The 17,758-nt window shown below is 53.5% G+C and overlaps 1 protein-coding gene across 1 annotated transcript in view; it reads right to left on the bottom strand.

Moving 5' to 3' along the window:
- gpc4 (glypican 4) overlaps nucleotides 1–12,703 on the bottom strand; it is a 231,012-nt gene extending 218,309 nt beyond the window's left edge. Inside the window, exon 1 of the mRNA XM_078211991.1 lies at nucleotides 12,253–12,703. Coding sequence (XP_078068117.1) covers nucleotides 12,253–12,406 — 154 coding nt within the window. The 5' untranslated portion in view covers nucleotides 12,407–12,703. The remainder of the gene's footprint in view (nucleotides 1–12,252) is intronic.
- Between the last annotated feature and the right edge of the window lie 5,055 nt (nucleotides 12,704–17,758).

Genomic DNA, 17,758 nt, shown 5'->3' with positions numbered 1-17,758 from the left:
CAATGTCTTGTACAACTTCAACAAGACATCCAACTCCTGTATTCAATGTTCTGACCAATGAAACCAAGCATGCTGGTTTCCAAGCACCACTCTGTCCACCTGTCACTCCACTTTCAAGGAGCTATGAACCTGTACCCCTAGATCTCTTTGCTCTGTAACTCTCCCCAACGCCCTACCATTAGCTGAGTAAGTCCTGCCCTGGTTCAATCTACCAAAATGCATCACCTCGCATTTATCCAAATTAAACTCCATCTGCCATTCGTCAGCCCATTGGCCCAATTGATCAAGATCCTGTTGCAATCGGAGATAACTTTCTTCACTGTCCACTATGCCACCAATCTTGGTGTCATCTGCAAACTTACTAACCATGCCTCCTATATTCTCATCCAAATCATTCATATAAATGACAAATAACAGTGGACCCAGCACTGATCCCTGAGGCACACCACTAGTCACAGGCCTCCAGTTTGAAAAACAACCCTCTGGCTTCTGTCATCAAGCCAGTTTTCTATCTATTTAGCTACCTCACCCTGGATCCCGAGAGATTTAACCTTATGCAACAACCTACCATGCAGTACCTTGTCAAAGGCCATGCTAAAGTCCATGTAGACAACATCAACTGCACTGCCCTCATCTACCTTCTTGGTTACCCCTTCAAAAAACTCAATCAAATTTGTAACACATGATTTTCCACTCACAAAGCCACGCTGACTGAACTAATCAGTCCTTGCGTCTCTAAATGCCTGTAGATCCTGTCTCTCAAAATACCTTCCAACAACTTATCCACCGCAGATGCGAGGCTCACTGGCCTGTAGTTCCAAGCTTTTCCCTCAATTGCTTGATTCAGTTTGCACTATAAAGCGTACTTAACTCTGCACTGTAAAATTGAGTTGGCTGTCACTGATAACTTGGGAATGTTGGACAAAGTTAATTTCAGGTGAGGATAACCAGCTCATTTGGACAGAGCAGTACAGAAGACATGCATGTGAGAAAAATGTTACCAAGGTTGATTTTTGTTTGTCTCCTCCCACAGTCCAAAAGATGTGCAGGTTAGGTGAACTGACCATGCTAAATTATCCCTCAGTGTACCCGAACAGGTGCCGGAATGTGGCGACTCGGGAATTTTCACAGTAACTTCATTGCAGTGTGAATGTAAGCCTACTTGTGACTAATAAATAAACTTTAGTTTCAAATAGGAGCTGGTTGCCTGAATTCAAAAACAACCCTCAGCCTCTGTCCCAGTAACACTATGGAGCTGCCTTGGTACAGGCAGCAGCAGAACTGGCCTATGTTGACAGCAGCCGAGGCACAATTCAACGCTCACAACATTCTGAAATTTTTTTGCAATTCAGTCATGCATTTTTGTTATTGTTGAAAGTGCTGTGGAATTACACAGCAGAAGTTGAAGACCTTGGTGGTCCCTGAAGGACTCGAGCAAAATAGCCAGGTCCTTTGTTCATGGGGAGAATGCAACCCATTTGGCTATTCAAACAAGAAATAAAGCAACAGGCCTGGAAAAGGAGGGAAGATAAAGAGAGATGAAACAGAAAGGGGAAAGTAGTTTAGGCTTAATTACATTCACCAGCATTTCCTCCAGCCAGCTACAGATGAACAATTTCTTGCTTAAATGCTTTATGATGAATGTAAAGATGCAGCGATTAAACATGTTTGAACTCATCTGTACACTTTTGAAACTGCCAAGGAGATTTGTCCACAAATGCCCCAAGCTAGCACCAATAAAGCTGACTGAATTGAAAAACAAATGGCTTGCAAACACCAAGTATATCTGAACAATCTGTAATGATTAAGTTTTGTTTTACTTGGCTCAACAATCTAGGAATTTAGAGGAATTCCCATGCACTGAGAACATACCACTGACAAAAATCACATGTGTATCCTTATGTGTATTGGTACAATTCAGGAACAACTACTGTCTTTGTAAGCCAGTCTTCCTTACAATGTCAGAAGAAATAAAATAAAGGGGCAAGTTAATAATCTAAAGACACGCTGCTCAATGCTCAGTTTTTCATTCAGGTTTTTTCTGGTATTTTGAAATGGAATGAATACTATCAGTTAAAAATTGGCATGGGTAACAATCATACACAAACACAGGTATATTCAACAGCAGAGACACCTCAATGCATCACATACACACAAGCACAAAAATGACACTCATGTAAACCCTTCCCTCCTGCAACCCCCTACCCCGCCATCCCTGGAGGAGTTGAAGTTGCCAAGCATGAGTCAGGGTTCAGTTAAACTCACTGCAAGGAAAACTCTTCACCCTCTTCCTTGTGTATTCTCAACATCAAAATTGATCAACTACAGACAATGTTCGGCTCAGTCAACCAGCTCGCCTGTCATTGCAAAGCTCAAGAAGCGTCAGTTTCCTTCAACTTACAATTAGAAACAGCCGATAGGTGTCTTTACACGAAGGAAAATCAGCTATAAAATCCAATACAAAGCTACATGAAAGGAGGGGTTGGAATCTGCAGCCACACCACCCGGCCCATAATGCGACTGAGAAACAGCGTAACAGGCCTCCTCTTCCCTCACCTGCAGAGTCACCGTCACTTTGCTCGGACAGAACAAGGGGAAAGAAATCAACGGCCTGGGAGTCTATATACTCAGCACAAGAACTGGAAGTACCGTGTTTCACTCCTTGAACCAGATCTCACTGACCACGATCCTCAATGCCACAGCCTTCACCCCACCCCACCACAGCCCAACAAGCCATGAACTCACCCACAGGTTCTTCTCCCCCTCACCCCACCACTGAATGGCTAGACAACCCACCCACCTTTGCTTCCACAGACCATCATATTCTCACCCACTCCCCAGTACTCCCACTCCCACCTTCAGTCCCAACCCCTGAGACCTCACTCCCTCCCAATTTCCCCCTGCTCCCCAAATTCTCATCCCCACCTCCCCTGGTGGGCACCCTCCCGAATTCTCTGGCCCCCCCATGGTGCCCGGCTCCCAATTCTCCCCGTGGTGCCCCACCCCCAATCCTCTTCTCTCCCCCCCCCCCCCCCCCCCCGTGGTGCCCCACCCCCAATCCTCTTCCCCTTGTGGTGCCCCACCCCCAATCCTCTTCCCCCGTGGTGCCCCACCCCCAATCCTCTTCCCCCGTGGTGCCCCACCCCCAATCCTCTTCCCCACCCTGTGGTGCCCCACCCCCAATCCTCACCCCCCCGTGGTGCCCCACCCCCAATCCTCACCCCCCCCGTGGTGCCCCACCCCCAATCCTCACCCCCCCCCCCCGTGGTGCCCCACCCCCAATCCTCACCCCCCGTGGTGCCCTGCTCAAATCCTCTCCCCCCGTGGTGCCCCGCCCAAATCCTCTCCCCCCGTGGTGCCCCGCCCAAATCCTCTCCCCCCGTGGTGCCCCGCCCAAATCCTCTCCCCCCGTGGTGCCCCGCCCAAATCCTCTCCCCCCGTGGTGCCCCGCCCCCAATCCTCTCCTCCCCGTGGTGCCTCGCCCCCAATTCTCTCCCCCCGTGGTGCCCCGCCCTGAATTCTCTCTCCCCGTGGTGCCCCGCCCCCAATTCTCTCCCCACATGGTGCCCCACCGCACCCCCAATCCTCTCCCCACGTGGTGCCCCGCCCTGAATTCTCTCCCCCCGTGGTGCCCCGCCCCCAATTATCTCCTCCCCGTGGAGCCCCGCCCCCAATTATCTCCTCCCCGTGGAGCCCCGCCCCCAATTCTCTCCTCCCCGTGGTGCCCCGCCCTGAATTCTCTCTCCCCGTGGTGCCCCGCCCCCAATTCTCTCCCCACATGGTGCCCCACCCCGCCCCCAATCCTCTCCCCATGGTGCCCCGCCCTGAATTCTCTCCCCGTGGTGCCCCGCCCCCAATTATCTCCTCCCCGTGGTGCCCCGCCCCCAATTATCTCCTCCCCGTGGTGCTCCGCCCCCAATTCTCTCCTCCCCGTGGTGCCCCGCCCCCAATTATCTCCTCCCCGTGGAGCCCCGCCCCCAATTATCTCCTCCCCGTGGTGCTCCGCCCCCAATTCTCTCCTCCCCGTGGTGCCCGCCCCCAATTCTCTCCTCCCCGTGGTGCCCGCCCCCAATTCTCCCCCCGTGGTGCCCGCCTCCAATTCTCTCCCCGTGGTGCCCGCCCCCAATTCTCTCCCCGTGGTGCCCGCCCCCAATTCTCTCCCCGTGGTGCCCGCCCCCAATTCTCTCCCCGTGGTGCCCGCCCCCAATTCTCTCCCCGTGGTGCCCGCCCCCAATTCTCTCCCCGTGGTGCCCGCCCCCAATTCTCTCCCCGTGGTGCCCGCCCCCAATTCTCTCCCCGTGGTGCTCGCCCCCAATTCTCTCCCCGTGGTGCCCGCCCCCAATTCTCTCCCCGTGGTGCCCGCCCCCAATTCTCTCCCCGTGGTGCCCGCCCCCAATTCTCTCCCCGTGGTGCCCGCCCCCAATTCTCTCCCCGTGGTGCCCGGCCCCAATTCTCTCCCCGTGGTGCCCGCCCCCAATTCTCTCCCTGTGGTGCCCGCCCCCAATTCTCTCCCCGTGGTGCCCGCCCCCAATTCTCTCCCCGTGGTGCCCGCCCCCAATTCTCTCCCCGTGGTGCCCGCCCCCAATTCTCTCCCCGTGGTGCCCGCCCCCAATTCTCTCCCCGTGGCGTCCGCACCCAATTCTCTCCCCGTGGTGCCCGCACCCAATTCTCTCCCCTCCATGGTGCGCCGCCCCAATTCTTGCCCCCCATGGTGACCCGCCCCAATTCTCTCCCCCATGTTGCCCCGCCCCCAATTGTTGTCCCACCCCAATTCTTTCCCTCCCATGTTGCCCCGCCCCAATTCTCTCCCCCCATAGTGCCCCACCCCCAAGTTCTATCACATCCATGGTGCCCCCAATTCTCCCCACCGGTGCCCGCCCCCCCCACCGCAATTCTATCCCCCCCAGCGCTCCCCCCAAATTCTTTCCAGCACCCCCATGCCCCAATCCCCAATTCTCTCCCCCTGGTGCCTCCCCCATTCTCCCCCTCCCAGTACCCCCCAATTGTTTCCTCCCCCAGTGCCCCCCCAATTCTCCCCACTGCCCCCGGTGCTCTCTCCAATTCTTCCCCTGGCGGCCCCATCCCCAATTCTTCCCTCCTGGTGCCCCCACCCCCAGTTCTTCCCCCCTGGTGCCCCTATCCACAATTCTCAACTTCCCGGTGCCCCAATTCTTTATCCCCCACCAGTATCTCTCCAATCCTTGCCACACCCCAATTCTTCTCCCCAGTGCCACACCCCAATTCTCCCCCCCACTGCCACACCCCAATTCTTCCCCCCACTGCCACACCCCAATTCTTCCCCACCCCCTCAACCAGTGCCACGCTAAAATTCTTCCCTCCCACCGCCACGTCCCAATTCTTCCTTATAAAAGCCATGATGTCTTGCTGCATCTGTACAGGGCATTGGTGAGGCCGCAGCTGGAATACTGTGTGCAGTATTGGTCCCCTTATTTGCGGAAGGATATATTGGCCTTGGAGGGAGTGCAGAGAAGGTTCACCAGGTTGATACCAGAGATGAGGGGTGTTGATTATGAGGAGAGACTGAGCAGATTGGGTTTGTACTCATTGGAATTTAGAAGGCTGAGGGGGGATCTTATAGAGACCTATAAGATAATGAAGGGGCTGGATAGGGTAGAGGTGGAGAGATTCTTTCCACTTAGAAAGGAAACTGGAACTAGAGGGCACAGCCTCAAAATAAAGGGGGGTCAGTTTAGGACAGAGTTGAGGAGGAACTTCTTCTCTCAGAGGGTGGTGAATCTTTGGAATTCTCTGCCCACTGAAGTGGTGGAGGCGACCTCGTTGAATATGTTTAAATCACGGATAGATGGATTGCTGATCGGTATGGGAATTAGGGGTTATAGGGATCAGGCGGGTAAGTGGAACTGATCCACTTCAGATCAGCCATGATCTTATTGAATGGCGGGGCAGGCTTGAGGGGCTAGATGGTCTACTCCTGCTCCTATTTCTTATGTTCTTATGTTCCTCCCCCCCCGGTGCCACAGCCCAACGCTCCCCCACAACACCCTGGTGCCACACCCCAATACTTCCTGCCCCGGTGCCCCACCTCCCCCCCAATACTCCCCGCCCCCAGTGCCCCGCCGCCCAAATACTCCCCGCCCCAGGTGCCCCGCCGCCCCCCCAATGCTCCCTGTCCCCGTGCCCCACCACCCCCCAATACTCCCCGCCCCCCCCACAAAGACTCCCCGCCCCATTGCCCCGCCTCCCCCAAGGCACCCTGCCCTTGGTGCCCCGCCTCACCCCAATATTCCCCGCCCCCCCCCCCCGAATATTCCCCACCCCCCAGTGCCCCACCTCCCCCCAATACTCTCTGCCCCCGGTGCCCCAGCTCCCGCCAATACACCCCGCCCCTGGTGCCCCGCCTTCCAATACTCCCCGCCCCTGGTGCCCCGCCTCCCCCCAATGCTCCTCGCCCCCGGAGCGCCGCCTCTCGCCTATATTCCCCGCCCCCAGTGCCCCGCCGCTCCCCAATACTACCCACCCCCAGTTCCCCGCCTCCCAATACTCCCCACCCCTGGTGCCCCGCCTCCCCCCAATATTCCCCGCCCCCGGTGCCCCGCCTCCCCCAATACACCCCGCCCCCGGTGCCCCGCCTCCCCCCAATACTCCACGCCCTGGTGCCCCATCTGCCCCCCAATACTTGCTGCCCCGGTGCTCCGTCTGCCCCCAATACTCCCCGCCCCGGTGCCCCGCCTCCCCCCAATACTCCCTGTTCCGGTGCCCCACCTCCCCAAGACTCCCTGCCCCCCCCCCCTCCCAAGACTCCCCGCCCCGTTGCCCCACCTCTCCCAAGACTCCCCGCCCCGGTGCCCCGCCTCCCCCCAATACTGTTCCGGTGCCCCGCCTCCCCGCCCCCCCAAGACTCCCCGCCCCGGTGCCCCACCTCCCCCAAGACTCCCCGCCCCGGTGCCCCGCCTCCACCCAATACTCCCCGCCCCCCCCAAGACTTCCCGCCCCGGTGCCCCACCTCCTCCAAGACTCCCCGCCCCGGAGCCCCACCTCCACCCAATACTCCCCGCCCCGATGCCCCGCCTCCCCCCAATACTCCCCGCCCCAGTGCCCCACCTCCCAATACTCCCCGCCTCTGGTGCCCCACCTCCCCCCAAAACTCCCCATCCCCGTTGTCCCGTCCCCCCTCAATACTGCCTGCCCCGGTACCCCGTCTCTCCTCAATACTCCCCGCCCCAGTGCCCTGCCACACATCTCCCCCTCCCCCCCCCAATTCACCCACAATTATTCCCAGGTGGCCCGCCCGCCCACAATTATCCCCCGGTGCCCCGCCCCCCCCACAATTCTGCCCCGGCATCCCGTCCCCCCCAACAATTCTGCCGCGGCGCCCCCCCCCCCCCCCCCCCCTCCACAATTCTGCCGCGGCACCCCACCCCCCCCCCAACAATTCTGCCGCGGCACCCCACCCCCAACAATTCTGCCACGGCACCCCACCCCCCCCCAACAATTCTGCTGCGACGCCCCCCCCCCCCCCCCCACAATTCTGCCACGGCACCCCACCCCGCCCCCAACAATTCTGCCGCGGCACCCCACCCCCCCCCCACAATTCTGCCGCGGCACCCCACCCCCCCCAACAATTCTGCCGCGGCGCCCCCCCCCCCCCCATTTCTGCCCCGGCACCCCACCACCCCCCCACAATTGTCCCCCAGCGCCCGGCCCGCCCCACAATTGTGCCCCGGCACCACGCCCGCCCCCACGCCCCGGCACAATTCTGCCCCAGCGTTCCGCACCCCCCACAATTCTGCCCTGGTGCCCCGCTCTCCCCCCCCCCACCCACAATTCAGCCCCGCTGCCCCGCCCCCCCCCACAATTCAGCCCCCCCCCCCCACAATTCTACGCCCCCCCCCCCCCCAATTGTCCCCTGGCGACCGCCCCCCCACAATTGTGCCCCGGCACCACGCCCGCCCCCCGCCCCTGCACAATTCTGCCCCAGTGTTCCACACCCCCCACAATTCTGACCCGAATCCCCGCTCCCCCCCCCCCCCCCCACAATTCTGCCCCGGGACCCCGCCCCCCCCCCCACACTTCTGCCCCGGGGCCCCGCCCCCCCCACACTTCTGCCCCGGGGCCCCGCACCCCCCCCCCCCCACAATTCTGCCCTGGGGGCCCGCCCCACCCCCCCACAAATCTGCCCCAGGGCCCCGTCCCCCCACAAATCTGCTCCGGGGCCCCACCCCCCCACAAATCTGCCCCAGGGCCCCGTCCCCCCACAAATCTGCTCCGGGGCCCTGCCCCCCCCACAAATCTGCCACGGACAGGCGATTCTGTGGGTGCGAATGGGACTCCAGGATGGTAGTCTGCCTACCCGGTGCTGGGGTCCTGGATATCTCCGAGCGGATAGGAGGCATATTAAAAGGGGAGGATAAAGAAATGGATGTCATTGTACACATTGGTGCAAATGATGTAGATAGGAAGAGCAGAGGGATCCTACGAGAGCAATTCAGGGAGTTGGGAAATAGGCTAAAAAGTAGGGTGGCAATCTCTGGGCTGCTCCCAATGCCTAGGGCCAGTGAGGCTAGGAATAGGGAGAAAGTACAATTGAACGCTTGGCTAAAGGACTGGTCCAGGAGGGAGGGCTTCATATTCCTGGATCACTGGGAAGTTTTCAAGAGAGGAGGGCACATGTACAAGAAGGACGGGTCACAACTAAATTGGAAGGGCACGAATATCCTGGCTGGGAGTTTTGCTCGTGCAGTTCGGGTGGGTTTAAACTAATATGGCAGGGGGGTGGGGATCAAGAAATTATGTCTTCAACTGTAGAGGCTGGGGACGAGCTTGGGGCCAGGACAAGGCTGGCAAAGAAGAAGAGCACTCTGGGGGAGGATGACCTCACTGGGCCTGGAGGTCTGGAGTGCGTCTACTTCAATGCAAGGAGCATAGCAGGTAAGACAGACGAACTTAGGGCCTTAATACTTACGAGGAATTTGGATGTGGTTGCGGTGACAGAGACTTGGTTGAAAGAGGGACAGGACTGGCAACTGAATATTCCGGGGTACAAGTGTTTTAGGCGAGACAGAGGAGGGGCCAAAAGAGGTGGGGGAGTAACAGTATTAGTTAGAGAGCATATTACAGCGGTGCAGAGGGAGGACAATTCAGAGGGGTCGTGTAACGAGTCACTGTGGGTGGAGCTCAGAATCAGGAAGGGCGCAGTCACTATGTTGGGGGTATACTACAGGCCCCCCAACAGCCCAAGGGAAGTGGAAGAACGGATATGTCAGGAGATAATGGGAACCCAGGGACCTGGGTTCGATTCCCGGCTTGGGTCACTGTCTGTGTGGAGTCTGCACATTCTCCTCGTGTCTGCGTGGGTTTCCTCCGGGTGCTCCGGTTTCCTCCCACAGTCCAGAAATGTGCGGGTTAGGTTGATTGGCCATGCTAAAATTGCCCCTTAGTGTCCTGGGATGCGTAGATTAGAGGGATTAGCGGGTAAAATATGTAGGGACATGGGAGTAGGGCCTGGGTGGGATTGTGGTCGGGGCAGACTCAATGGGCCGAATGGCCTCCTTCTGCACTGTAGGGTTTCTATGATAATGGATAGGTGCAGGAAAAATGGGGTTGTTGTAGTGGGAGACTTCAATTTCCCTGGTATAGACTGGAAATCGCGTAGGGCTGGGAGTCTGAATGGGGAGGCATTTGTAAAATGCGTACAGGAAGGTTCTTTGGAACAATATGTAGATAGCCCGACTAGAGAGGGGGCTATACTGGACCTAGTACTGGGGAATGAGCCCGGTCAGGTCTTCAAAGTTTCGGTTGGGGAACATGTGGCAAATAGTGACCACAATTCTGTTAGCTTCAGGATAGTGATGGAACAGGATGAGTGGTGTCCCAAGGGTAAGGTGTTGGATTGGGGCAAGGCTAATTTTAGTGGGATTAGGCAGAAATTGGCAGCTCTTGATTGGGAGAGGCTGTTTGAGGGTAAATCCACATCTGGCATGTGGGAGTCTTTTAAGGAACAGTTGTTAGGGCTGCAGGACAGGCATGTGCCTGTAAAAAAGGATAGGAAGGATAGGATTCGAGAACCGTGGATAACCAGGGGAATTGAGGGATTGGTCAAAAAGAAAAGAGAGGCGTACGTTAGGTCCAGGCAGCTAAAAACGGAGGGAGCTCTGGAGGAATACAAAGAAAGTAGGAAAGAACTCAAACGAGGCATGAGAAGGGCAAAAAGGGGTCACGAAATGTCCTTGGCAGACAGGATTAAGGAGAATCCCAAGGCATTTTATTCATACATTAGGAACAAAAGGGTTGTCAGGGAAAAAATCGGACCTCTCAGGGACAAAAGTGGGGAATTATGCTCAGAGCCCAAAGAAGTAGGGGAGATCCTAAATGAATACTTTGCGTCGGTATTCACAAAGGAGAGGGATGTGTTGACTGGGAGTGTCTCGGAGGGGAGTGTTGACCCGTTAGAGAAAATCTCCATTACAAGGGAGGAAGTGTTAGGTTTTTTAGGGAATATAAAGACTGACAAATCCCCAGGGCCTGATGGAATCTATCCAAGGCTGCTCAGGGTGACGAGAGATGAAATCGCTGGGCCTCTGACGCAAATCTTTGTCTCGTCACTGGACACAGGTGTGGTCCCAGAGGATTGGAGGATAGCTAATGTGGTCCCGTTATTTAAGAAGGGTAGGAAGGATAACCCGGGTAATTATAGGCCGGTGAGCTTGACGTCCGTGGTAGGGAAGTTGTTGGAGAGGATTCTGAGAGATAGGATGTATGCACATTTAGAAAGGAATAAACTCATTAACGATACTCAGCATGGTTTTGTGAGAGGGAGGTCGTGCCTCACTAACCTGGTGGAGTTTTTTGAAGAAGTGACTAGAATGGTTGACGAGGGAAGGGCCGTGGATGTCGTCTATATGGACTTTAGTAAAGCGTTTGATAAAGTCCCTCATGGTAGGTTGGTGCAAAAGGTTGGATCTCATGGGATAAAGGGGGAGGTGGCTAGATGGGTGGAGAACTGGCTTGGTCACAGAAGACAGAGGGTGGTAGTGGAAGGGTCTTTTTCCGGCTGGATGCCTGTGACTAGTGGTGTTCCGCAGGGCTCTGTATTGGGACCTCTGCTGTTTGTGATTTATATAAACGATCTGGAAGAAGGTGTAACTGGGGTCATCAGTAAGTTTGCGGACGACATGAAAATGGCTGGACTTGCAGATAGTGAGGAACATTGTCAGAGGCTACAGAAGGATATAGATAGGCTGGAAATTTGGGCTAAGAAATGGCAGATGGAGTTCAATCCAGATAAATGCGAAGTGATGCATTTTGGTAGAACTAACATACGGGGGAGCTATACGATAAATGGCAGAACCATAAAGGGTGTAGATACGCAGAGGGACCTGGGTGTGAAAGTCCACAGATCCTTGAAGGTGATGTCACAGGTGGAGAAGATAGTGAATAAGGCATATGGCATGCTTGCCTTTATAGGACGGGGCAGAGTATAAAAGTTGGGGTCTGATGTTGCAGTTGTATAGAACGTTGGTTCGGCCGCATTTGGAATACTGCGCCCAGTTCTGGTCGCCACACTACCGGAAGGACGTGGAGGCTTTAGAGAGAGTGCAGAGGAGGTTTACCAGGATGTTGCCTGGTATGGAAGGGCTTGGTTATGAGGAGAGATTGGGTAAACTGGGGTTGTTCTCACTGGAAAGACGGAGGATGAGGGGTGACCTAATAGAGGTGTATAAAATTATGAAAGGCATTGATAGGGTGAATGCTGGGAAGCTTTTTCCAGATCGGTGGTGACGTTCACGAGGGGTCATAGGTTCAAGGGGGGGGGGGGGGGGTTTAAACACGGATATCAGAAGGACATATTTTACGCAGAGGGTGGTGGGGGCCTGGAATGCGCTGCCGGGCAAGGTGGTGGAGGCGGACACACTGGGAACGTTGAAGACTTATCTAGATAGCCACATGAACGGAGTGGGAATGGAGGGATACAAAACAATGGTCTAGTTTGGACCAGGGAGTGGCACGGGCTTGGAGGGCCGAAGGGCCTTTTCCTGTGCTGTATTGTTCTTTGTTCTTTGCCCCGGCGCCCCGCCCCCCCCTCGCAATTCTGCCCCATTCCCTCGCAATTTCCCCCCCCGCCCCACTCCCTCACAATTCTCCCCCCGTGCCCAATGTCCCCCACCCTCACACCGATCGTTCTTCCCCCGCAGACCTCGCTGGAGTTTGCCCCGCACCTCCCGCTGATGCCACTTGCCTCCCTCCTCCTGGCCCCGGGCAGCCGTCACTTACCCTCCGTCTCCTGTGGGGGGGAGTTGCTGTGGCCGAAAGCCTTCGGGCTGTGAACTTTCAGCAACTCGGAGCAGCTCCGGCTCTGGAGCTGGGAACAAGCGGAGCCGCAGAGCAGGAGCAGGGCCAGGGCGCACACAGGGAGGGGGAACATCATGAGAGGCCAGGCCGAGGAGCCGGGGGGTCGCCCCTCCAGCCTGACCGGGGACCAGCCTGCGAGCGGCTCACAAAGAGCGGCAGCAACACGCGGCCGGGAACCGGGAACGGGAGCTCAGCACGGCCGCTACACACTCAGGGAGCCCGCTCCATCCGCTCAATGCCCCCACCTAAAAAGCCACAAGGTGCGGAGAGCGGTGCGAGGCCGGGGCTGGGGGGTGATCCTGGGCTGCGGTCCCGGGCAGAGCCGCTCAAATCCGCTCCAACTTCCCAACTTTGTCCCGCGGCCCCGACTCCCAGGATAAACTTCCCTGCACACCCATTGGTCAACTCACAACGTCAATCCCACAGTTAGCTCCGCTGATTGGATAAAGGAGGCGTGGGGGTGGAGCCACAGCAAAAGTTAATGAATGAAAGTGGGCGATAAAGAAACTCATTCACAATGTGGCAGCCTGAGAGAGACAGAAAGGAACATTGTAAAATACTCACAGGTAAAGCTGCCACAGAACAAAATGCTCACTTGTAAATGCCACTCATTCACAACGTGGCAACCTGAGGGAGAGAGCGACAGAGTGAGAAAGTAACATTGTAAAATACTCACAATTGTAAAGCTGCCACTTTCAATCTGCTCTAATGTACTGAAAATAAATACTGCGGATGCTGGAATCTGAAACAAAAACAGAAAATGCTGGAAAATCTCAGCAGTTCTGGCAGCATCTGTGGAGCCAGAATAAAGCCAATGTTAAGAGGCAGAATGACCCTTCGTCAGCTATCCTGTTTTGGTCTCCTATGTATTGGGGAATGGAAAACCTTCACTTAGTCCACAAGGATGATTTGATTTGATTTGATTTATTATTGTCACATGTATTAACATACAGTGAAAAGTATTGTTTCTTGTGCGCTATTCAGACAAAGCATACCGTTCATAGAGAAGGAAATGAGAGCATGCAGAACATAGTGTTACAGTCATAGCTAGGGTGTAGAGAAAGATCAACTTAATTCAAGGTAAGTCCATTCAAGAGTCTGACAGCAGCAGGGAAGAAGCTGTTCTTGAGTCGGTTGGTACGTGACCTCAGACTTTTGTACCTTTTTCCCGAAGGAAGAAGGTGGAAGAGAGAATGTCCGGGGTGCGTGGGATCCTTAATTATGCTGGCTGCTTTGCCGACGCATCGGGAAGTGTATACAGAGTCAATGGATGAGAGGCTGGTTTGCATGATGGATTGGGCTACATTCACGACGTTTTGTAGTTTCTTGCGGCCTTGGGCAGAGCAGGAGCCGTACCAAGCCATACAACCAGAAAGAATGCTTTCTATGGTGCATCTGTAAAAGTTGGTGAGAGTCGTAGCTGACATGCCAAATTTCCTTAGTCTTCTGAGAAAGTAGTGGCGTTGGTGGGCTTTCTTAACTATAATGTCGGCATGGGGAGACCAGGACAGGTTGTTGGTGATCTGGACACCTAAAAACATAAAACTCTCGACCCTTTCTACTTCGTCCCCATTGATGTAGACAGAGGCATGTTCTCCTTTACGCTTCCTGAAGTCAATGACAATCTCCTTCGTTTTGACATTGAGGGAGAGATTATTGTTGCCGCACCAGTTCACTAGATTCTCCTTCTCATTCCTGTACTCTGTCTCGTCATTGTTTGAGATCCGACCCACTACGTGGTGTCGTCAGCAAACTTGAAAATCGAATTCGAGAGGAATTTGGCCGCACAGTCATAGGTGTATAAGGAGTATAGTAGGGGGCTGAGAACACAGCCTTGTGGGGCACCGGTGTTGAGGATTATCGTGGAGGAGGTGTTGTTGCCTAGTCTTACTGATTGCGGTCTGTGAGTTAGGAAGTTCAGGATCCAGTCGCAGAGGGAGGTGCCGAGGCCCAGGCCATGGAGTTTGGAGATGAGTTGCGTGGGAATAATAGTGTTGAAGGCTGAGCTGTAATCAATAAATAGGAGTCTGACATAGGTGTCCTTGTTATCTAGGTGTTCCAGGGTTGAATGCAGGGCCAGGGAAATGGCGTCTGCTGTGGACCTGTTGCAGCAGTAATCCCAACCTTCCTTTCTCTGGCCATTTCATTTCACTACTTTGTTCTCCAGCTCACATTCTGTCCTCAGTCTGATTTGATTTGATTTAATATTGTCACATGTATTAACATACAGTGAAAAGTATTGTTTCTTGCACGCTATACAGACAAAACATAACGTTCATAGAGAAGGAAACGAGAGAGTGCAGAATATAGTATTACAGTCATAGCTAGGGTGTAGAGAAAGATCAACTTAATGCAAGATAAGTCCATTCAAGAGTCTGACAGCAGCAGGGAAGAAGCTGTTCTTGAGTCGGTCGGTACGTGACCTCAGACTTTTGTATCTTTTTCCCAAAGGAAGAAGGTGGAAGAGAGAATGTCCGGGGTGCGTGGGGTCCTTAATTATGCCGGCTGCTTTGCCGAGGCAGTGGGAAGTGTAGACAGAGTCAATGGATGGGAGGCTGGTTTGCGTGATGGATTGGGCAACATTCACGACCTTTTGTAGTTCCTTGCAGTCTTGGGCAGAGCAGGAGCCATACCCAGCTGTGATACAACCAGAAAGAATGCTTTCCGGAAGAATGAAAGTGTGCTGCTGTCTCACAGGGAAGCCCAACACACCATTAAAGTGCAGCACTTCAGCTTCCAGTTCGGCATTTAACAGCCTTTTGGACTCAACATTGATTTCAACAACTTCAGACCATGAACTCTCCATTTTATATTTTTCTCCAAATGCCAGTCTGTATCTTGTTCTCATGTTTTGTTTCAAATAGCATAACTTTTATTCTGCTACTTGTACCTACTCAGGGCCAAAGTTTTGTTCCTTTAGTACTGCCATATACGGGAAAGTTTTCTGGACCAATACATTGGGGAAACAACTGGAGGACAAGGTGTTTTTTTTTACTAACTGGAGAACAAAGGACAATACAGCACAGGAACAGGCCCTTCGGCCCTCCAAGCCTGCGCCGCTCATGTGCCCACTAGACCATTCTTTTGTATCCCTCTATTCCCAGTCTGTTCATGTGGCTATCTAGATAAGTCTTAAACGATCCCAGCGTGTCTGCCGTAATCACCTTGCTTGGCAGTGCATTCCAGGCCCCCACCACCCTCTGTGTAAAATACGTCCCCCTGACATCTGTGTTGAACCTTGCCCCCCTCACCTTGAACCCGTGACCCCTTGTGTTCGTCACCTCCGACCCGGGAAAAAGCTTCCCACTGTTCATCCTATCTATGCCCTTCATAATTTTATACACCTCTATTAGGTTGCCCCTCATCCTCCGTCTTTCCAGGGAGAACAACCCCAGTTTACCCAATCTCTCCTCATAGCTAAGACCCTCCATACCAGGCAACATCCTGGTAAACCTTCTCTGTACTCTCTCCAAAACCTCCACGTCCTTCTGGTAGTGTGGCAACCAGAACTGGACGCAGTATTCCAAATGTGGCCTAACCAACGTTCTATACAGCTGCAACATCATATGCCAACTTTTATATTCTATGTCCCGTCCAATAAAGGCAAGCATGCCATATGCCTTCTTCACCACCCTCTCATAGAACCATAGAAAATTACAGCTCAGAAACAGGCCTTTTGGCCCTTCTTGTCTGTGCCGAACCATTTTTTGCCGTTTTGTCCCACTGACCTGCACTTGAACCATATCCCTCCACACCCCTCTCATCCATGAACCCGTCCAAGTTTTTCTTAAATGTTAAAAGTGACCCCGCATTTACCACTTTATCCGGCAGCTCATTCCACACTCCCACCACTCTCTGCGTGAAGAAGCCCCCCCTAATATTCCCTTTAAACTTTTCTCCTTTCACCCTTAACCCATGCCCTCTGGTTTTTTTCTCCCCTAGCCTCAGCGGAAAAAGCCTGCTTGCATTCACTCTATCTATACCCATCAAAATCTTATACACCTCTATCAAATCTCCCCTCAATCTTCTACGCTCCAGGGAATAAAGTCCCAACCTATTTAATCTCTCTCTGTAACTCAGCTTCTCAAGTCCTGGCAACATCCTTGTGAACCTTCTCTGCACTCTTTCAACCTTATTTACATCCTTCCTGTAACTAGGTGACCAAAACTGTACACAATACTGTAAATTCGGCCTCACCAATGCCTTATATAACCTTACCGTAACACTCCAACTTTTATACTCGATACTCCGATTTATAAAGGCCAATGTACCAAAGGCACTCTTTACGACCCTATCCACCTGTGATGTCACTTTTAGGGAATTCTGTACCTGTATTCCCAGATCCCTCTGTTCAACTGCACTCTTCAGAGTCCTACCATTTACCCTGTACGTTCTACTTTGATTTGTCCTTCCAAAGTGCAATATCTCACACTTGCCTGCGTTAAATTCCATTTGCCATTTTTCAGCCCATTTTTCTAGTTGGTCCAAATCCCTCTGCAAGCTTTGAAAACCTTCCTCACTGTCCACTACACCTCCAATCTTTGTATCATCAGCAAACTTGCTGATCCAATTTACCACATTATCATCCAGATCATTGATATAGATGACAAACAACAATGGACCCAACACCGATCCCTGCGGCACACCACCTGTGCTGCCACCTTTAAGGATCTGTGGACTTGTACACCCAGGTCCCTCTGTGTGTCTATACTCCTGATGGTTCTGCCATTTATTGTATAGCTCCCCATTACATTAGATCTACCGAAATGCATCACTTCGCATTTATCTGGATTAAATTCCATCTGCCAATTTTCCGCCCAATGTTCCAGCCTATCGATATCCTGCTGTATTCTCTGACAATGTTCATCACTATCCGCAACTCCAGCAATCTTCATGTCGTCCACAAACTTACTGATCACACCAGTTACATCTTCCTCCAAATCATTTATATATATCACAAACAGCAGAGTTCCCAGTGCAGAGCCCTGCGGAACACCACTAGTAAGAAGTCTCACAACACCAGGTTAAAGTCCAACAGGTTTATTTGGTAGCAAATACCATAAGCTTTCGGAGCACTGCTCCTTCGTCAGATGGAGTGGAAATGTGCTCTCAAACAGTGCACAGACACAGAAATCAAGTTACAGAATACTGATTAGAACGCGAGTCCCTAAAGCCAGCCAGGTCTTAAAGGTACAGACAATGTGGTGGAGGGAACATTAAACACAGGTTAAAGAGATGTGTATTGTCTCCAGACAGAACAGCTAGTGAGATTCTGCAAACCCAGGAGGCAAGCTGTGGGGGTTACTGATAGTGTGACATACGACACACGACAGCGCAGAGTCGCTGAGCAGAAACTGATAGCCAAGTTCCGCACACATGAGGACGGCCTAAACCGGGATGTTGGATTTATGTCACACTATCAGTAACC

This window comes from Mustelus asterias, chromosome 4 (genome assembly GCF_964213995.1).
Source record: "Mustelus asterias chromosome 4, sMusAst1.hap1.1, whole genome shotgun sequence".
NCBI classification, from domain to species: domain Eukaryota; kingdom Metazoa; phylum Chordata; class Chondrichthyes; order Carcharhiniformes; family Triakidae; genus Mustelus; species Mustelus asterias.
The sequence above is the reverse complement of the archived record's forward strand: the minus strand, read 5'-3'. Positions and strand labels throughout refer to the sequence as shown.